We start from the raw sequence: 22,727 nt of genomic DNA, 5'->3' as shown, positions 1-22,727 counted from the left end.
TCAGGAATGATCTTCCAAGAAAGAGTACTTTAAAGCACCTATTTATAAAATACAATATTATTGACTCTTTGCATCGATGCCATTTGTCTTTGGACTACATTAATGATGTCGTTAATAGTATTTATTTAGAAAAGCAGAGTATGGGGCTCTTATGTAACCTGTTGCAAGGCTTTTTACAACATTTAAGCTACATTAAAATTTTCTGATAGATATATTCAGTTTTTTGGACTACATAGCTAGCAAAAGAGCGATCGATGACCCAACATTTGCTCGTTGCTTCATAAAATATACAGAGGAGAACTGTTTATAATTCAAATATTTTTAATAAGATGTTAATTTTAGGGTCATAATCAGCCAATCAGAAATTAGGATATGGTGTGATCAGTTAGTGACCAAAGCACCCAACATGGCGCCCGGGCTGTGGTCACTACTACAACTTCTGTCCCGTAAATCGGGATTGCCTATGGATCAGGTAGGTAACACGGTGATTAACTCTGCCAAGTTCATTATAACAGCGCTCTTTTAAACGTGTACAAAAAATGATCGGTCGTTTTTGTAACGCAGACGAGTTGGCACACCTTGAAAATTACATAGCACCGGTGACACCATCCATGTAAACACAAAACAACATTCAAATCTAAGCAACAAGCGAGGTCCCCGAAGACGACAATTTTTCATGCTTAATCAAGTAAATGTTTTCCAGCAAATAAGAAGCCCCGTTAAACCCACAGTGCGATTGCCAATGTGTCACTTTCGTGACTGTTTGCACGTAAAACATTACGTTATCGACGGAACATTTTTATATTTTCATACTCAGAGGTCAACAAACTTTACCATGATGTGACACACGTGCGCCATTAGAGTGCGACAGACTGCGTGATTGAGAGATAGATCGCCGGTCAGGGAGTAAATTGTCATGAATTCGATAATTTTCTTCACAAAATTTAGACAACTGGCATCTTTTTGTTACAGTTTTTAGTTGAGCATGTGTGAATCGAGCATAAGCTCTTTGAACGCTGCTGTAATCAGTGTCTTGTGATGTTGATTCGTAAGGGGAATGCGGAAATGACAAGTGGGAGAGGGGTGTGGCGCCTACACCGCACCGATCGTCGACTTGCAGTCTGAAAACTTTGAGTGGCGGCCATCTCACAACATTTTTGGGTGTACGGTTTGACATAGAAAGACAAAATAATCTCAAAAGATTCCTTCTTTGACAAATGGATTGCGGGACCACAGTTATGCGATGACCTGATCGTAAAAAGCCCTATCAGGACGATCTGTATTTACACGAACTTCATTAGTCAGCAAGTTCTGTTAATATTTCGATAATCATTAATCTTTTTATCAATACTGTTAAATTTTGAGTCGAGTAGACATACAGACTGTAAATATACTTCGATTCTAACAATATTTGCTTGAAGTTTCTAAAAATATGAACTATGTATTGTAAAAATCAGTTCTGTACCAAAATGTAAGCACGCATATTGTTGAACAATAATAACAGTCTCATAACAACACTACAACAACAGTGTTGAAATCAATAACACAAGTCAAAATCTTTTGTTTTTGTTGGCCTGTTTTAAATCATCATTTTTAAATGTTTTAAAATTTGGAGAGATGGGGGATGATATAGTAAAAATCCCAAATAATGTGACCATTCAATTTACAGCAAAGACCTGAGAAAAATATGAACATTTTCTGTTACTATTTTATATGTATTTGTTGAATGCTAATTTTTCTGAAACAGCCAAAGAATGATATGTTGATATTTTCATAGACACCCCGGGGAAAAGAATGTCTTGAAAAATTTTCTGCTTTTTCGAGTATCTGCGTAGGTGTTTGTTTACAGGACAAATATTCAAAGTAATCAAGTTGTTCGTAGATGGTTTGGAGTATTTACTTTCAAAAATTTATGCCAGTGAAATTTTCAAGAAAAATATGTAGAAAAGAATTTCAAGCAATATCCAGGAAGGTAACTGATAACAGTAGCTGACAAACGCAAGGTTGGAAATCATGTTATTATTAAACAGAACATCTTGTTCAAAGTGGTGAACAAGAACAATATTGACAAGCTACCAAGCCATGCGCGATCACTGGAACAGGTTGTCAGGCCTGACTATGTATGAGTAATTATTAATCAAGATGGTGCCAGACTTGAGAAATTAAAATTTCTGTTTTGCCAATACGCGGAGACATTTATTTTTATTCATGTCATGGCAACCATTGATGTGAAATTTAAAGAGTTCTTGTCCAAATTCATTGTCACATTCTGACCTTGGTTGTGATTAGCTGTTTGACCTTTGACCCTATAAAATAACAGTTCATGGTTCTGTAATAAAAATTAATCTGTTGATAGTCACTAAAGGATTCCAAACTATAATTTTTTCAGTTCAATAAAATCGTTTTCCTACTCAGTCATTCCTTTGAATTGCCATCAACTTGAGAATTGTTATAGTATTTTCCGGTGTGACCGAAACTTAAACTGTGTCAGCCCCAGTCAATAATTTGGTATCAGTGGTTCTGATTAGAGTGAAGGTGTGGCTGGACATCCGCTTGCTTAAAAAAAATTCTCATAATTTATAAAAAAAATTGTACATAGCATTGCACAAATCTTCTGATCGTTGTAACTCATTTGTCTTTGAACACATAAATTTAAAACGAGAGGTACCAATCTGGTTCTCTGGTATCACCAAAAACTCGTGATCAGGTAAATTCTACATACGTTTTTGGTTCTCCAGTTTCTCATCCACATTTTTGTTGCCATGACAAGGTCAGGGTGTTCAGAAATTTTTAAAATGGTTAGCATTTTGTCATCGATGGACTCAGAGCAACGTAAATAGAGACTTGCTTCAAGGCTGTATCTCCCTTCATACATCAGAAATATTTTAGTAGAAATATGGTAGGCAATCTTAAAGAAGTGGATATGCAGGATTTGCCCTTTTGATTGAAAAATAGCGGGCCATAAAGAAGTGAATATGCAATGGGTTTTGTACCGCTTCTGCATAAAAATGAATCCACTTCTGTGTCATTTTTCGATTTTTTTTTTCAGTCCCAGCACCACATGACTTTGCCATCACCATTGTCAAATTCCTGCACACCACTACATCAAACTCCCTGCCATTCCCACTTGGCTTTTTTCCCAGTTGCCCACAGAGTTAAAAAAAAATTCCCAACCGACTGATGATAAGAACATTGCCTTTCTGTGGATACCAGAGCAAACTATTCGCCAAAAAACCTTCACAAAACATTTCTTACAAACAGCAAGGTGAGGTCCAGTAGCTGTGACTTTTGTAATTTTTTTCATGATTTATGTTTTAATGTCAATGACAATTTCTTGTTCTAGTCCCCAAGGCATGCTGAAAAACCAACTATCTAGCTTGTTAATACAGCGTCTACAGGTGTAAAATGCACTATTATTGTTTACCTTTGAATTTGTCATCCAGACCAGAAGTCATTTGTCAACAACAACAATGCAGTCTACACATGTGTACAGACTGAGTTGACGAGCTGAATACTGTGGATCTCAACATGCTTTGGGGAGTAGAACAAGAAATAAGATGACATTTACAACAAAAATATTTTAAAAATCATCAGTAGTTCAGTAAATAAACCTTTTACATTAAGAAACTTTTTGTCAGCCATTAAGAGAATTTAAACTCAAGACATCAAGGTTGTACTGTAGTTTATTAATGAGAATACTTTAGCATGCAGAAATCTTGAAGACTTGCAACATAATCTCAGAGTGTGGTCGGAGGTCAGCATTCTACAAAGGATATCTGGTCACAAGTTTTGGTGTGCCAGTTTTCAGTGACAGCAGTTTCATGACAAACAATGAGCAAAAAACCTATTCTTGCATCAACTATTGCAGGACTTTACACTGAAACAGTAATTGAAACTGTTATGAGCAAATTGGAAATTGACACCTGGCAATGTGCCCTATTCTGTTTCCCAGTCCATGCCACACAAACTCTTGCTAAACTTTGAAAGACGGTAAATATGACTCCGGTGTTGTTTATGTGCTGTAACTCACAAGTTCTCAAGGGAAAGCCGTGATTTTGGGGGTGCTGTTAGGTTGACTTGACAACTAATTTCATCCATAAAGAGGGCATGTTTCATGTGTGGACCACTATGGCTTCAATGACGGCTTCAGGCCAAAAGTTGCCATTGATGATGGCCCACAATGCTGCAAAGTCAGTCCTGTTGAGAAGCCAATTCAGTGAAAAAATTTTAATTTGCTTCATTCTTAGCACTAGTTTAGGGATGAAGTCTCTGTTTTCTGGCATTTTTTGATAGTATTTTTTCGTGCATATTGAGGGATGTAGAAAATAGCCAGCAACTGGCAAAAACAACCAGTTGTTGGTTAAAATTTGCCTGCTGTGAAAATTTTATTAGTTCAGTGAAAAAATCAGGACATTTGCAGAGACTCAAGGTGCTCACACACTGCTTGTAACTGCCTGTACTTTTATTTTTGCCAACTACAAGCACAATTTTCTACATCTCTGAACCATGGTGTTATGCAAGAAGTCTTTTAAGTTGGTCAAAATCTTTGCACACACTGAAAAAGACTTTGACAAAAAAACATGTAGAACCCTACTCCCAAACAGAACAGAGAAATAAAATGATGTTGTAATTTCTATGGATGAAAATTTACGTGCTAATTTGGGGGGGATGGGGGTATGTCTTTTCATAAATAACAACCCCAGCAAACTGTGCAGCCTGGTTTCATTTACATTCATTGATTCAAACCATGTGTGATCAGCATTGCAGGAGTTCATTGTTTTTCAGATTGTATTTTATGACTGGAAATAAAAAACCAAAACCATTGACTTTTTGCCCAGTGTAAACTTTACAGCTACACAAATACAGTAATAATGTAAAGACAACACTTCAGTTAAGGTAGTTGGGTGTCTTGAGACATACTCCTTGCAAGTAATTTTCTCAAATAACAAATAAAAAGCACTATTGTATGTTTGAAATTTACTTTGTTTATATTCTTTTTTTGCAGGTCAACTTTGCATTTTTTCAGATTTCATGCCTAATATTAGCCATTGTGTTTCGTACTCTCCTTCACCCGTACAAAGTCAGCCCGAAAACCAGACACCTGTTTGCTGCGTCCTTTGGTCTTTACATAGGATGGTATTCGTATTCTTGGTAAGTTGACAGATATGCCTCATTTGCCACCCTATCATCCCTGTCATTAGGGTAAATTGGAACCTTCTAGTCGTTTATATTGTACAGGGATGGTGCAAATTGCAGCTGTTTAGAGCGGACAGGTCATTCCTTTTGATGTATTCAGCCCCTTTGCATTATGTAATGACGTTTTGAAAAAATGAACCACATGCACACTGGTGGGTCAAAGTAAATAGAACAAGCCAGTAATGCCCTCATGTTTGGACATGAAAGTGTAGTCCCACAACAGGTGGTAGTCACTGTATGTCAAAGAAACTCTTTCTGTATTGAAGTGTCAAACAATGAAGCCACATGAAAGTTATAGTTTAAAGAACCTCATGGGGCAGGACACAATCTGCTCACAATAAATGGTGCCAGACTTACTAAAGCTGCTTAATCTGTATGCATATTCATTGATTAAACAGCTTCATTATTTCCTGTGCCCAAATATTTAAATTTATGAATCACACAGTCCTGATTTTGAGATTACTGTATTACTCCAAAAGTAAAGTGACCATATCAGTGTAATGGACTTTGGAAAATGATGTAACCGCGTTGTGTGTGTAATTGCCTGGTAGTCTAGCAGTAAGGTGCAAATATGCTAAACATATGCAAATATATGTGAATGATATATTCTATTTGGTTCACAGTTAGTGTATTATTTCTATTCATACACTTTATTATATGTTTCTCCACAGTTTGCAAAATATTGCAAGGACCTCAGATCTACTGAACAAATCAAATGAATGAGAAATTGAAAATGACTGTTCAAAATATGATTTTTGATTTTATACTCAGAAAATAGCCCTAGATTTATGTATGGAAGAAAAAGAGCTTCTTACCGACAAATGACAAACATGAGGCTCAAGTCTGTCTTTGCCAAAGAGGAGATATGTTAGACCCCACTAGACCTAACTATGTAAAATATGTGAGGTTCATCTTATCACTGCAAATAAAACATTTCCTCTGCTCCTGTACCTTTGAACTTTGGTCCAAACCCACCTATTATTTTCGATATAAGATAAGGCCATTGTATAGGTTACAGATAATTTGGATAAAAATGGACTGTAAATGCAATCCCTCCCTACGCTCTTCTTGTGTAAAATATGACAAACGGTTATTATTTAGGTAAATTTTGTTCGTTCTTTAATCTAATTGTATTGAAATTTGAAGGGATGAGAGCTATAACTTTTAATAATGTTTTCATTATTGTCATGTCAGAAAGCAAGCATGCTGTTTCCTCCTGAAGTGTGTGGAAATGCAAAAACATGTTGTGTACAATATTCAAAGTTATATAGCAAGCAAGTGAATTCTAGTCCCATCTAAAATTCAGTTGTCTGTTACAACATTGAATATTGAACATATTCATGCTGTGCTTACAAGTTGTTGAACTTTTGAATATCAACATCATTTCAGGAACATACCTGAAATGACGTCAAAAGTTACATTTTCTAGGGCTTTGATGCTTTGTCTTTGTCTCATCATGGAGTGAAATTCTTTTGGAAGTGTGCATGATTTGATAAGACTTTTTGATTTTCTAACCACCCTTTATATCTTGAAATATTTCCCCTTTAGGTCGTTTCTTCACCTGTTGACTCAGGCGACTGTCCCGTACATCATGATGCGAACTATGAACCCAAAGGTCATACACAAGTTCGTTCTGGCCTTTGCCGTGGTGTACATGTCAGCCGTACACATTAGCCAGCAGCTGAGAAATATTAATATTTACAAAATGGATCATATTGGGTAAGTTCTCAGTTAGTTTTGTGGTATTTTTTGTCCTTAGGTATGCCCATAATCATATTAGTAAAAATACATGGAGTGGTCTGAAAAACAAAGAAAAGGACGACAAGTTGTAGACATCTTTGCAAGATTGACTGCTCCATGTCAACCAAATTCTAATGGCATTCAAAATATTGCTGCTGATAGCCCATGGCAAACATCAAGATGTGCACGCTGAACAACATCAGGTACGAGATGTTCACAAACTACACCTACCACTTTTGGCAGCCACAAACCCTATAATACGTTAGAATTATTAAAGTTGCAAGCAAATTTCTAAAATCGCAAGCAAATTTCCACGATGGTGAAGTAAAGTATTAATGAGTAAAGAAACTACCTATCAAGTTGAACAAAAGAGCCAAACTACAATGTTTGTCAGGAGAACACAACCAGACATTTGTAGATGATCAGCAGTCGCTGCATGTCCATCCATGTGCAGGGCTAGGTTATCTAAATGCCTTGTCTAAAAAGCTCTGGCGACACTAAGCGACTAAGTGTCAGACAGAGAACATAGAATCAAATCTCAGCAGATGTAGTTTGAAACATGTTTCTAGAAAATGAGCCCTTAGTATCCTAATTATATAATTGTAGTGGTTCTGCACTCGTAATATGAGGCAAATCCAAAGTACAGCATTATTTTAAGTACACACACCAGTTAACATACCACTACACTATCTTTTAATTTTAAAATGATTTTGTAAATGCAGTGTTTGTGCCAGATTCAGTGTTCTCCCCAGCTCAAAAAACAAAGGCATGACAATTTACGTAACTGTATAATTTACATATTTTTTGTTGTGAAATGCATTCTCGTGTATTGTTATTAGCATATGAATAAAGTGCTCCAAAAACAGGGTTGGTGGCCCACCTCTCAAAACCCCCTTGTGGAGAACCCTTGCCAGCAACGTTGCTGACATTAATCTTAATTTTACTATATATGGCAAGAGGGACATAAATACACTTCTCATATTGACCCTGAGAGTGACTTCCTAACATGCAACAAGTTGTCTGTGTGTAATACTGTCTGAAGAATAAAGCTGAGGACTTGTGAAAGATAATCAGTCGCTATTCTCAGTCCTGTACCTCAGGGAAATTATTATTCAAAATCAGCATGAAATCAAATTTCCCCGAGGATCAGTAAAAAGTACCTATTGTTATGTATGTCAATTGTCACAGTTTAGTCAAATCCATGAAAATCATATTCATGTATGTTCTCAGGAGTCGTCAGACAGTCAAGCATGTTATTGTTAAAATACATCACATGGGAAATATTTCATTTTATTGGTTTTCACCAACTTTTCCTGATAATGCAAATGATGGCAGGGTGAACACAGCAGGGAAGGGATTACTTGACTGTTTGTGAATGTTGTTCATATTTGAGGAATTTTTACTTCAGAGGTACAAGTAGCTCTCAAGTCTTTCTCTGATTTTTTTTTTCAGACCAATGATGGTGATGACTGAAAAAGTAACAAGTTTAGCATTCAGCCTCCATGATGGTAAGTTTGTTTAATTTGTTCCTGTTATATTGAACATACACAAGTCTATTACAGAGAACTGGAGCAATACAATTCTGCAAAACTATCTGTGGTCGTTGATTTTTGGGGTTACAGTCAGTGTTAAATGCAAATTTTACAATTTTTGATAATATTGACAATGATTTATATATGTTCAGTGGTATTGTAAAAAGAGAGTCTGTATATTCCTTTCAATCGCAAATTTCTCACAAAAAGAAAACCCTGTCCACGTTCATTACTTACTTTCTTGAGTGACGGGGCTACAGCCATCACCTTATCAGAAAGTAAAAACACTTCAAGTATCGTGCAAAGGGGATTTTAGCTTTGATACTTTACTTCATCTGAAACCTTCACTAAAAGAGCACAAGCTGTAACTTTCGATTTTATTTTTACAATTTTCGTGCTTGGAAAACAGCATATCTTTTTTTTTCCATAACATATGTTGAAATACAATGTACAACATGTGATGTCATTATTGATAAATGAATTCTTGTCCTGACAAAAAAATGAGTTATTAACAATAACATCAGACATGTCACACATTGAGGCTGTGATGCCAAGTTGAACACTCGGCTTTATTTTGAAATTTTGAGAGTAGAACAGGGGACTATATTTTACAAATAGAACAAAAAGAAATGGAAAGTACATCAAAAATTACATTTAACCCAATAGTGCTGTAATTTTTCCCACCAAAATTTTTGTGCAACAGTTTACCAAATTTTATGAATTTCTCTGTAATTCTTTTTGATAGTTTTGGACCAAATGGACAAAACTTTTCATTGGCAACAGGTTTTGATCAAGGTTTTCGGAAAAATCAGAAAAAAATAGTCTGGAACTGAAAAAAATTTATCTGATTATTAGTCCGGGGGGGACTTATAGGTTTGGTCATGTCCGTGCGTGTGTGCGTGCGTGCGTGCGTCCGTGCGTGCGTCCGTCCGTTCACGCAGATATCTCAGAGATGCCTGGAGCGATTTCATTCAAAATTGGTACAAGGATTACTCCATATGTCATACAGATGCACGTCGATTTGTTTTGTGATACGATCCAATATGGCTGCCAGGCGGCCATTTTATTACGATTTTTTCATGTACAGAGCCATAACTCAGGCATGTTTCAACTGATTTTATTCAAAGTTGGTACAAGGACATTGACCAATGTCATAGATATGCACATCAATTTTTTTTGTGATACGATCCAATATGGCCGCCGTGCGGCCATTTTGTTACGATTTTTTCATGTACAGAGCCATTACTCAGGCATGTTTCAACAGATTTTATTCAAACTTGGTTACAAGGACATTGACCAATGTCATACCTATGCACATCAATTTTTTTTGTGATACGATCCAATATGGCCGCCGTGCGGTCATTTTGTTACGATTTTTTCATGTACAGAGCCATTACTCAGGCATGTTTCAACAGATTTTATTCAAAGTTGGTACAAGGACATTGACCAATGTCATAGCTATGCACATCAATTTGTTTTGTGATACGATCCAATATGGTCGCTGTGCGGCCATTTTGTTACGATTTTTTCATGTACAGAGCCATAACTCAGACATGTATCAAGCGATTTTATTCAAACTTGGTACAAGGACATTGACCTGTGTCATGCACATGCGCATTAATTTGTTTTGTGATACGATCCAATATGGCCGCCGTGTGGCCATTTTATTACATTTTTTCATATCCAGAACCATAACTCAGACATGTATCAAGCGAATTTATTCAAAGTTGGTACAAGGAGATTGACCAATGTCATACATATGTACATTAATTTGTTTTGTGATACGATCCAATGTGGCTGCTGTGCGGCCATTTTGTTATGATTTTTTCATGTACAAGCCATAGCTCAGGCATATCTCAACCAATTTTAATCAAATTTGCTACAAGGATATTGACCTATGTCATACATATGCACATTTATTTGTTTTGTGATACGATCCAATACGGCCACCGTGTGGCCATTTTATTACGATTTTTTCATGTCCTGAACTACAACTCAGACATGTATCAAGCAATTTTATTCAAAAGTATTTTTATCACAGACCTAATGAAGAGGACTTTATCCTCTCTGAGGACCTGTAATCAAAGTACCCATTAACAAGTGGGGACTGTGTCATCAACGATGACTTGTCTATTATATAAGCGACAAAAATTGACTCTTGCACTCAGAGGGTTAATGGAGGGTCTCAGCCGCTACTGACTACCCACTAAGCCATGATAAAAGATACATGTAGAGACACATATTTCTTGAATCGCAAATACCACAATGAGTTTTGCGTACCAGAGTTCATTCATTCAGTTAGTAAATATGTGAATTGATTGATTGATTGATTTTCCATTTATCAGGTCTGACAAGAGAGGACAAGGATTTGAACAAGCAGCAGAAAGAAATGCGGACAAAGTAAGAGCTGTTTGTTTGTTGTGATGTTCGTTTGTTTTTTGGGCAAATGCCATTTTACAGTAGTGTGAATGACGGCGTCATTTAGGTTTGAAAATGACAAAATTTTTGATTGTTCATTCGCAGCTTGAAAATCAGTCAGATATCAAACTACACAGAGTAACCGTGGAAACAAAATGTCACAAAACTTGGACAAAATATGTCATTCTGTCTTCTCTGTTTTTTAATTTTTTCCCCTCTGCAGGAAAATGCCTTCGGTTTTAGAGTACTATAGCTACATGTTTTATTTTCAAGCGCTTGTTGTGGGCCCTGTCTGTTTTTACCAAAACTACATAGATTTCATTGAGGGCAGGCACCTGGTTCCTTACATTGTTAAAACCAAGGACGGGAAAGAAATAGTTGTCCACAAAGAGCCTCCAGTTTGGGTGAGTACAACGGAAGACTGGTTGCAGAAGACAAAATGATCGTTTCAAGAAGATTTAAAATTCCCTCAGTGGGAAAAAAATGAGACTAACCTTTCTGTTGTTTATTGTTACAATGAACAAAAATTTCAAAAATGTGTATTTTGTTTTATTTGCTTCGCAAATTTTTTTCTTATAGGTTTACATATTATGTTTTTGTGTTGACAAAATCATTGGCCGTGCTTGCTTTGTCCAAAAAGTGCCTCTTTAGAACAGCTGTTCAATAAATTTCAGGCACAATCAAAAGGTAGAGAACTTTGTTTATTATGCGAGAATCATAATTCAATGAATTTTTATCCAAAAAACACATTGTCAAGGAGCCTTTGTTCATTATTGTTCTCAAAATCTCAGTATCTTGCTGCGAGAACACTATTCTGCAGAACTTTTCACCGGTGCAGATACTATATGGCCTTAACCCTCTCACCACCATGGTTTGGCCAAAACCCATTGTTATCAATAGTGAGTGTCGACCTGTCTATTTTGGAATCGGGGGTGAACAGGTTATGAGGCAGGCAGGCAATGATTTTCTCAACTCAGAATGTTGGGTTGATTTTATTCTAGGTCTGATGTTCCCATTTGAAGTCAATCTGTTTTGATTTTTTGCTGTTAGTAATTTTTGACATCTGACAATATTCCTTGATTTTTTTTATATTTTCATGTGTGTGTGTGTAATTTTTAACAAACTCATTAAAACTTACCTTTTTCAACTGTGTTTCTCTGTTCTTTTAATTTTATCATCTGTTTATGTCAGTAGTTCACCACATACTTCACAGTGTTCTGATGTTTGAAGAAGTTTTTCATTGTTTTTTTAATTCCATTTTAGAAATCAAGTGTTATTCCAAGAGTTTATCTTTTATCACTTGTGATTTGATGTTTATGTTTATGTTTTTATTTATGCTTATGTTACACAGAGGGCAGTTCTTGGGAAATTGGCCTTCAGCGTTGCCATGGTGTTTTGTTTTGTGGTAGTGGTACCAAAGTACCCCCTCATGGACAATGTCTGTAAGTGCTTTTTTTTTCAGTAAAACGTTAGAGAAAATTGCATCATTAATGATGTACTCAGTTTGAAATATCCTCTTCAGTGAACAGCTGTGCATTTTGTAAATTTTTTATCGTGAAATCTGTAAGTTTTATACAAAGACACTTTTCAATGCATAATATTGTTACGAGATTTCTCAAAATCTGAAACTTAAGTGCTCCCAGAACTGACAAGCTTCACTCACAGGCTACTCATTGCTGTATGCTGACATGGCTGACCAACTTCACTGAATTTGTAGAAAATTTACATAAACTCTTTCACCATCATGATTTGGGCCAAGTCCGTTGTTATCAATGGTGAGTGTAGACCTGTTTACAGGGAATTTGGAGATGAACACATTAATGCCAAGCCCTCGTTTTCGAACAATTTTAACCCTTTACCTGCCAGACAGTATCACTTTCCCATCTGCCAAGTCAGTAAAAAGCAGTATTGGGCCAAAACCATATGTATTTTCACCTACTTGGCTTGCTATGTTATAGCAGCGTTAGTCTGTAAAAATCATGTTTACAGTATCTCCGTCTTCAGGGACCTTCAAATCTTCAACTCATTGTTAAAATGCAGCATATGGGACATGTTTTGCTTCACTAGTTTTAACCAACTTGACCTGATGGTGGAATATGAACTTGGCAGGTAAAGGGTTAACCCTTTTCCTGCCAAAATGAATATCACCAATACATGACGATCTACTGTAGAAAGCATCTCAGGGACACTTTTCGTGACACTCAAAGGTTCACAAGACTTTCTGCTTGACTGCTAGTGTCAACTCACTCTGAAACCAGTCTAGTAATTGAAATTTTCACCTTCTTGTTTTTGTGAAACTTTAATTGTTATCTATAGAGTTAACACAGAATATGGTAGCCATGATGAATTTCAAATATCAGGGAACTGTAGATCATTTATTTCTTTAATCCCAAACTGTTCACAATGATCCAGAAGCGTTATTTTTCATTACAAAAGAGAAGGGTTTATAGTTTCCTCAGAGAAAAGTTTCAAGCTTTCAATTTTGGAGCGTATATCTCACCTGAAATTTTGTCTTTTCTTTGATTTTTTTTATTAATTATGTGTTCCTTGCCTTTCAGATAATGAAGAGGTTTTCAGATCAAGTTTGTTGTACAAATTCTGGTTTCTGTGGCTGTCAGTGGAAGTAGCAAAATCCAAGTATTTCTTTGCTTGGATTTATGGTGAGTAGATTTTGCATTTCTCTGTCCAACATCTCCCTACCCCCCCTCCACCATTGTAGCAGAAATATCTAACCACACCCAGTGCAGTGCATTGACCCATTGTGCCTTGTTGTGATTACAAACAGGGTCAGGCATAGGTCATCGTTTTTTGTACCGGTTCCTGAAAATTGTACCATAACGATTTCATACTTTCAGATGACAGAAAAGTACTCTATGGAGAAACCTGAAGATTTACATATAGAGGGGGGGGGGGGGACAACAATACACCCATATTTTGTTTGAACCAACAGTCTTGTATTCATTCCGCAACAGCATCTTTATTTGTGAATACCATGTCTTCATGCTCTTTGCATTAGCATAACACAGTTACATATTCATAAGCCTGTACCTGATACGACTGAAAGGCACAGTGCAGCCCACTAGCATAATATGACAGGGAGCCATACAAAAGCACACCGCTGTGATAGAAGACAATAGACTATGGAGTCTAGCTAACCATTTTAGTGGAAGAGTAATAGGCAACAGTGTTCTCCATAGCCTTGCAAAATCAGAGTTTTGGCCAATTTAACCCTTTTGAACCCGGCTCGGACAAAAATGTCTGCATGATGTCATAGGGTACCAGGGGGTCAGGGTGCAAAGGGTTAAATCAAAATGTATAATTTGCATATTCCTCAGTTGTGAAAATTTATTCTTTGTTTTTGTTGGTAACGTATGAATAGATTGCTTTAATGAGAAACCCAGTAAATGCTACAAATGTTATGATATGTCAGAAATTCACTATCAAATATGATTTAGCATATTCAGACCCAGATGTTGATCAGATGTTTGCAAATGATAACAGTAAAATCCGCAATAATTTTTGCCATAAATTTTCTCATGGAGAGCCTTACATTATTTCTTTAGTGTTGCATGACAAAGCTTGATTATCTCGTTTCTAACATTTCGTTTTTTTTGTCAATATTCACAGCTGATGCTGTCAACAATGCATCTGGACTTGGTTTCAATGGCTATGATGAGAAGGGCAATGCCAAGTGGAATCTTGTCACCAACATCAATGTCAAGGCATTTGAGGTGTGTGTCACCTACTGCACGGAATGGAAGTGTATCCTCCTTGTTGGTTGAGTCATGTCATCATATTTGTTAGTCATCTGTGATCTCATCATGTCAGTGGCAGTACGTTGATCAGGGGGTGTTGTATGTTGCCATGTCATTTGGCAAAGTTTTTGTTAAGCAGTATCTGAGATTGTCGCAGAATTTTGCCTCACTGAGCTCGTACCACAATCTTTGACAGCTGCTTCAGTGGGCTGTTCGTGCTGTACCAGAATTTACTGGTTGAGCAGTATGTTACAAAATCTTGCAAACCTCTCCAGTGCCCATCCTTTCAGAACAAGATATTATTGGTGTATGAAATGGCACACTCTTAAAATACTGGGCGACATCTTCCTTACTTTAGACATCAGTGGTCATCTGAGGGTGCATGTAATGTTGGATGAATACAAACATACCCCCTAAGATAGTGTTGAATTGTACTACAGCTTTAATAGCATGGGCTAAGTGTTTCTCAGTCTTGGCCTTAAAACGTGATATTTTACTTTTTTCCAATTTTGCTGATAGACCGCCACCAGTCTCAAAGTTCTCATTGACAACTGGAACATACAGACCAACATCTGGCTGCGATATGTGTGCTACGACCGTGTTCCGCTGCAAAGGACGTTCTTCACCTTTGTCCTGTCGTCAATCTGGCATGGATTCTATCCAGGCTATTTCTGGACCTTCATATCGGCAGCTTTCATGACAGCAGCAGCCAGAAAGGTAGAGCGCCCTCATGGTTCAGTGACAAAATTGTCTTCGTAGATAGACAAATGCAATAACTAACATTGTTGTTGCTGAGATGAATGTTTTATCACTGTTTCTACCAAAGGGAGGCCGTTCCTAAACATTTAAAACTTTTCATGTAAAGGAAGAGAATAGAATAATGAGTATTTAGATTTTGACACTTCAAAGTAGACTAGGAAAGTTCAGATCTAAATCATATGAACATGACAAATACAAACAAGGTGAAGCACTTGTGGGTTTGAATTATAATTATACGATCAGCCTTCTATGAAAGGTCAATGCATGAAAGGCTGTTGGACATATGCTGTTATATTTTTTGAACGGGGAAAAAACACTTTGGTCAGGATGCAGTGATAAAAAACTGAATTCTTCCCATGCAGTTGTTTAAAATCACTTCCTGAAGCTGCAGCATTCATAAGATACGCCACCAGAGTGAAACTAAAGTGTAAACAAGATTTAAAAGCCGTCTAATATCAAAGGATTTTGTATATGTTGTATTCATCCAGAGCATTTGACTTTCACTTTCAGGTGCGACACAATGTCAGACCACTCTTCCAGGGGTCAAAGTTCATGGCAAGCTTCTATGACCTAGTGACCTTGGTGTTCACCCATATTGTGTTGGCGTACAGCATTTTGCCATTTACGTTACTAAGGAATGACCTTATCATAAAGTATTTTGGGTAAGACATTCTGTTCCTGTCTTAAAGCTGTTGATTTTATATCCACCATTTGCAGCTTGTGGTTAAAGATTGTGAAAATATCACAGACAACTGAGTGCATGAATGTATTCATAGATTCAATGGCTGGTCACTGTAACAGACTGTGGAAGTATCAATCACATTCGGTTTTGCCCACTAAGGGCGCACTCTGATCACCCAGTTCTCCATTTGCCAGACATCCAGGCAGGTAACATTGCAAAATTACCTGCCCAAAGGAAATAGTACCAGCCGTAACAATTTGTTCTGTCTCGCTTACTTTTTTCCCACCATACCTTGCCACTGATCTCAGCAAAGCAGGGAGCTAGCTGTGTATTTCATATTCTTAAAAAAATTTCAGCAGGTTAATGTATGCAAATTAAAGACATGGATGTTTTTTTTCAAGTGTGTATTCACTTGGTAATTGATACCTTTTGTTTTGCCTTTTACAGGTCATTTTTCTTCAGTTTCCACTTTGCTGCCATTCTGATCTTGCTGTTTTTCCCAACGAGAACGGCGCCGCGCAAGAAGCTCAGTGAAGACGGCGAAACTATGAAGGGAATTCAGAACTCCCTCCCAGATGGATTCCGACAGGCTACGACCAGTGGGAATGTGTATGGTGACAAGAAAAGGCAATGAGTGAAGTGAGGCGTAAGTGATGGTGGGGTTCTGTAGCTGTGAAGCGGTCCCTCAACCCTTTTGCTGCAGAATTTTGGTACAACCCCTATTGTTTCTTATGGCGGATTTTTGATTAAATTGCTTGAAAAGGTGGGGATTGGAGGAAGCTGACAAATAAAATTCATGTAGGAGAATTTGTGAAACATGCCTATAAAGCAAAAAACATATATCACAACTTAATTTACCAACAGATTTTAAAACAAATCGCTAATCGACACAATAGGGCCAGTTTGTAATTTGTTACGCATGGCATTTACAGTATTCAATTTTGCCGAATCTTCTCCCAGGAATTATGGGGATACTCTCAGTATTCAGTGGCAAAGATGTGATCTATTTTTGATTAAAGAAGTGAACTTTCCATTAAAGTGTCCAAAATATTCTATGATTTTCATTCAAGGTTACAATACTGATCGTTGAAATTTAATGATAGGTCAGGGTTTTATATCAAAGAAAATCACAGCGAGGTGATGACCATTTAGTGCCGCAACAAAATGTAGGCGTAACACTAGTGTAGATGTAGAAAATGGTGAAAAAAACTGTACAGTTGTTGAAGTAGAATAAAGCTACATCATAATGACTACTCAATGTATTTAAAGTTCCGTAAAAGTGAAACTTATTTGAAATTATGAATAAGCAAAAACATTGAGAGAAATCAGCTACTGTCTGTAGTAAAGAAAAGATAGTACCCTTATTATTCTGTGTTGTCTGTAGTTAAAAGATATGAAATTATTACAGAATCCAACATACCTTTGGGTTTAAAAAACTTTGTCCCAAGCAACCAGATATGATAATTATTCATTGTTTTAAGTCAAATGATACATTTCAGTCTCATGTTGGTTTCTGATGGACCATTTGTATGTCTGTAGGGCTTGACTGTAGTGTCACATTGAGATGCCCCGATAACTGGTTTGTATGTATACGGTATGTATAACAGACATTATATTCTGGATCTAGGTGATATTTCCAAAAGATTGCAGACTAAATCACCATATCCCATGATGCAGCTGATCTATCATCGGTTCTCTGTCATCAACCAATTTGGAGTGTCCGGTGTTGACTGACAGAAATTTTGCAAATATTATGAGAAGTTTAGAAGAAGTGGTAATTAGTCAGAAGCAGAGATATAGAGCATGATGTGTAATTTTTTGTGAAAATTGTCACTATTTTGTGTAATTTAGAAAGACTAGCAATCATCAGGCATCATCAACGCTGTTGAAGGTAGCTTCGGTCAGACTTCCTTCATAAAAACATTAAATTTGTCTATTCAAAGAATGATATATGAATAAGGTTCAGTCAGAGCTATTAGCTGGTAGTAGCAAATGTCAAAAGAGAGTATTTGCATTCAACTTGAAAAAAGGCTTCCATCGGTCAGTAGAGGTCTTAGATGTACAGTAGGGGAAGACAAAATAGAACGGCCATTAATGCTGTGATATTATACATGACAGAAAAATTGTAGAACTGTTGTATATAGGTAATTGTGAACATTTATAAATATACTGCAGTATGAAGGCAGTTGTTTCTCAGTCCAATAACCTTTGACTCCTTCCAGGGTCATGTCAGAGGTCAGGGGTGCATGAAGAGTATACAAAGTGTGTCAGAGTATATTGCAGTTCTTGAGATTGTTCAAATAAATGTACAGCACTAGAATGTCTAAATGTACAAGTTCATGTCAGCATGAAAGTAGTTTATTGAAATAACGGAGCAAGAACAGGTGTTAACTACCGGTAACACACTTTGAAACTCTGATAACCCCAGCAACCTCTAGACTCTCGATATTTTCCCATATGTTAATTAAGTAAATAAATTACAATTGTCATATGTAAATTAAAATTTTTGTATGAAATGAAAACGAGTAGATGTGAAACACACAGAATTGACAGGGTGCATACAAATATCGTTTAAAAGGGCATGCAGTGATCATGTGATCTTTCAAGTATGGGCTTCGATGAATTCTTTGGTAGGTGCAACAGCGGTGAGTTTTTGCGTACAACATTAAAATAGAGCATTACTGACGGACTGACAAGCTACAAAGTCATGTCACAGCGACCTTGACATTCAAAATGATCATGGTACAGTGCCAGTAGCTATGATTCTGCAGAAAATGTTTTGTGAATAGTTTGTTGGCAAGACACGTTTTGAAATAATGTATGTGTATTATAGTGGTAGAAAACAATGTCTTGTTTTGAAATAATGTACAATCTATTGTGGTAGAAAACAAGCCTTGTTTTGAAATAATATACGCATTACAGTGGTAAAAAAAGAAATGCCTTGTATGATCAAAAACATTGCATGTGCTTACTGTCAGTTTTTATTTTAAACTCAAAAAATTATAATATTGGGGTGGACTTGCTTGGTTCGATTGGAAATATACTTTTTGGAAGAGGTACTTCCTTGATAAAAAACAAGATTGTAATTTATAATGTATTTTTGTTTGTTGTGATTTGTAAGATTTCTGTGAAATTTTGGCAAAGCAAAGATGACAAAGCTGTGCAAAGTATTAATTGATATGTACATCTGATTTTTTGTAGTAGAAGTAGGTTTGAAGTGATCAGCAGTTTTGAAATTCTCAACTGGAAATGTATATTTTTACTATGCTATGATGAAATATCATGTGAAATGATACACATACTTCACTGGCATACCTGAATGACACTGGGCCACACCCTCCCTATGGTAGAAATCAAGGCTTGTCTGAAGGTGCTTTTGGTGGTGAATGAATACAAACATACCCCCTAGGATAGTGCAGAATTGTTCTTCAGCTAAGCATTGGCCCAGTGTCAGTCAGTCTTGCCTTGCGACCTAACACACCTCTTTACTCATATGCATCAATATGTAAATGGGCTTTGATGTAAGCAGAGGGTTCTTGCCTTGATAAATGTAGTACCTTGCTATCCCAGAATGCAATACTTAAAGGAAGTTCAGCTTGTACACCTTGAAAATTGTGTATTTCAAAGTGACGAGGATGTTTCCATGAAAGTAGATGACTGTTCTACTCATGGCAAGATCTTACCAGATAACTATTAACCAGCCAAGTTGAAACAGATCATTCTTTGTGCAACAGTTGTGGATCTTCGTACTTGAACTGAAATTTATTGACTTTCGTGCTGCAGACGTTGCTTCCTTCCCTTTGTCCTGTACCATGCTGCCATGCAACAATGCCCTGCAAACGCCACAACTGCGCAAGGTCTCGTAAGGATTCATTCCGTGCAGAAAATGATCTGTTTTTGGCACACTATTAGGCTCCATGAAGTTCAAAGTCACTGATGCACTCTGGGGTGGAGGGCATGTGGCATGAAAAAATCTAAGCCTTTTTGTTGCTTGTTGTCATTAACCTTTACTGTGAAACCAAGACGATAAGGCATGTAAGGCCAAAGTTGATAAGAAACCCCAAAAGAATGTGTTCAGTTATTGTGTAGGGGCCATTGCGTAGACCCATCTGTCCACATTTACTATTTGTGGAGCTATAGAATGTAGGCACCGTATGATATTATTAAGTTATTATGATAGAAAAAACACTATGAAAGGAATTTTTCAGGGTAATTTTATAAATTACCAAGATACTTGAGTTTGCTGTCACAGTTGCAGCATTGAACTTCGTAGATGAGTTGTCACAGTTGCAGCATTGAACTTCGTAGATGACTTTTCAATGGATCTGGGAACGATAGGAAAAACAAAAAGAAAACAGTCAGTGCTGGAATATTGCTTGGTTTTTGGGTTCTTGCAAATTTTGTTAATGTAAACATACATATTTATGCAAATGTGTATTTCTTCTGAACAAAAACATAATGTATCTGTCTATTAACTTTGTATTTCCAAGGAATGTGTCTTGTTCACAGTTCAACATCGTGTTTTTGGTCCTGCCTTGGAATGTTCCATGTTTTTTCATGTCATGAATTAGATCAAAAAAAAGGGCTTTGACAGATACTTGTTTTGCTGTTAGAGAGAGAGAGAGAGAGAGAGAGAGAGAGAGAGAGAGTCCATATATACCCTACCATGTCAATTGTTCTGGCAAATTCAAATTTGATGAGTCACCATTGCAGTGCTTTCCACCTTGGCAGCCATTTTCCTTGAAGAGTTCATATGCAGCTCAGAAATTTTCTTGTGATCCAGATTAGCCAATCAGAAACACGATCTGAATCACCTAATGAAAAGGTCAAGGGTCAGCTGGATGAAAGGTGGTTGTGCCAGAGGCATTCCTTGGATCTACTAGTCCTCATGGCAATTCTGTTCTTGTAGGGATGGCATTTCTTCATAATTTGACATTTTGTCATGTCAGTGTATATTTTGGGCAAGATTATCGATTTGATCAGCAGAAAGATTCTATGGGGTGTTCTTTGCTGTGAGCAATCAAACAAAAACAAGTGTACAGTTACTGCTTTTTACTACTTTTAGTATGTCTGCTGGAATATGTTCAAAAGCACAGTAGCTGTAAGTTTTTGATGAGATCCTGTTAGCATGGTTTCTGCAAAGCAAGTTCAGTTTCTTGTTCAGCTACCTATAAGGATGGTTGACACAATCTGCATTTATGTAACCTTGATTTTGATCAGATATCTTTAAGTACTGACATCAACAGTAGCATGTCTTTTAAAACTGGCACCACATGAATGATCAGCTTCAGAACCAAATCAAACATTCAACTACTTGCAAGTTCTCCACACTTCAAAAATTAAAGCCACACGACAGAGTAGTGGCAGATCGCAAAGATTCTGAAAAGACATGATACAAAATAACACTCTATAATGCAAGTCAGTCCCATGAGGACTTGAACAGCGCCCCCAAGCAAGAGAATTTGCCATGAGTCTTCAAATGTAGCTGTATAAATATTTAAAAAAGCAGATACATATTCAAACAAGCCATTGTCACATTATTTATCAGGATTTCTTGGAATTCTTTTTTTTCATTTTCACAATATTTACTTACCTTTGATGAGTTTTTTATGCTTTTATCAAATGTGTTTGTATATGGTTTTGCAAATCACTTTTTTGAGGCATTTTCTTTTGCAATAAATAATCAAATCCTTGTGTTTCAAACACTGTGTGTGATCTGCATCTTCATTTCATCAAATCGGTTGTTTGGTGTCACAGGGTTGTTACTAATTATAGCTGCATTCACGTGACATTGGACACTGCTGATAGAAATTCCGACAAATTTTGTCAGCGGTGTATGTGTGACAGTTATTGCAGCTTTTAGGCTGAGCTGTTAATAGTCCAGTCAATCTACGACATTTTACCACCCAACCCACCACCAATTGCAACAGAATTTTTTTCTTCAGAATGCATTTGAGAGAGGAACCCAGATCAACGTACTAAAAGTTTACTCGAATCTACCTTGGGGAAACATGTCCAATTTGCATAAATCAAATATGGCTGCCATCTGACAAAACATTATTGGCCACATATCACATGGTAAACAAGCTATTTCGGCGATTTTAAGGTCTAACATTACTTATTTGGCACAGGGAATCATTTCGGAGATGTAATGTTTAACATAGGAACTTTAATAATTTGCATAAATCCAATATGGCTGCCACATTCCTGCCAAAAAAACATTTTCACATGTACATTATGTAATAAACAAGCTATTACTGTAATTTTTAAGCCACAGCACATTTCTTTACCATGGGTAAACGATTTTTAAGGTACAATGTTTTATATGGACATTTTAATAATTTGCATAAATCCAATATGGCAGCCAAAATTCCTACAAATGACATTTTCAGTCACACACCACGTATTAAGACAAGCTATTTCAGTGATTTTTTAAGTTGAAATATATTTCTTGGGCATAAAGAAACATTTTGGATGTTCAATGTTTTACAAAAGTACTATGATAATTTGCATAAATCCAACAGCTGCTAAATTAATGCCTCTTTACCTTATAGTTTCTAATATGAATAAGGTTCTGATGTATTTCAGCACTAGGAATCTATCAAAAAGGAACTGAAGTCCCTCGGACATTTATCTTTTAAAATA

The 22,727-nt window shown here is 36.6% G+C and overlaps 1 protein-coding gene across 1 annotated transcript; it reads left to right on the top strand.

Annotated features, from left to right (window-relative positions):
• The first annotated feature begins 341 nt into the window (after positions 1 to 341).
• LOC139115908 (lysophospholipid acyltransferase 6-like) lies at positions 342 to 21,785 on the top strand. Its single transcript, XM_070678330.1, has 12 exons — positions 342 to 472; positions 5,006 to 5,151; positions 6,745 to 6,915; positions 8,389 to 8,444; positions 10,814 to 10,868; positions 11,110 to 11,290; positions 12,238 to 12,328; positions 13,445 to 13,546; positions 14,514 to 14,617; positions 15,161 to 15,358; positions 15,911 to 16,062; positions 16,530 to 21,785. Exons 1-12 carry the CDS (start codon positions 407 to 409, stop codon positions 16,714 to 16,716), a joined length of 1,509 nt encoding a protein of 502 aa, XP_070534431.1. The 5' UTR covers positions 342 to 406; the 3' UTR covers positions 16,717 to 21,785.
• The last annotated feature ends 942 nt before the right edge of the window (positions 21,786 to 22,727 follow it).

Source organism: Ptychodera flava, chromosome 17, assembly GCF_041260155.1.
Source record: "Ptychodera flava strain L36383 chromosome 17, AS_Pfla_20210202, whole genome shotgun sequence".
Classification (NCBI taxonomy): domain Eukaryota; kingdom Metazoa; phylum Hemichordata; class Enteropneusta; family Ptychoderidae; genus Ptychodera; species Ptychodera flava.
This window is presented reverse-complemented; position numbering and strand designations above follow the sequence as displayed.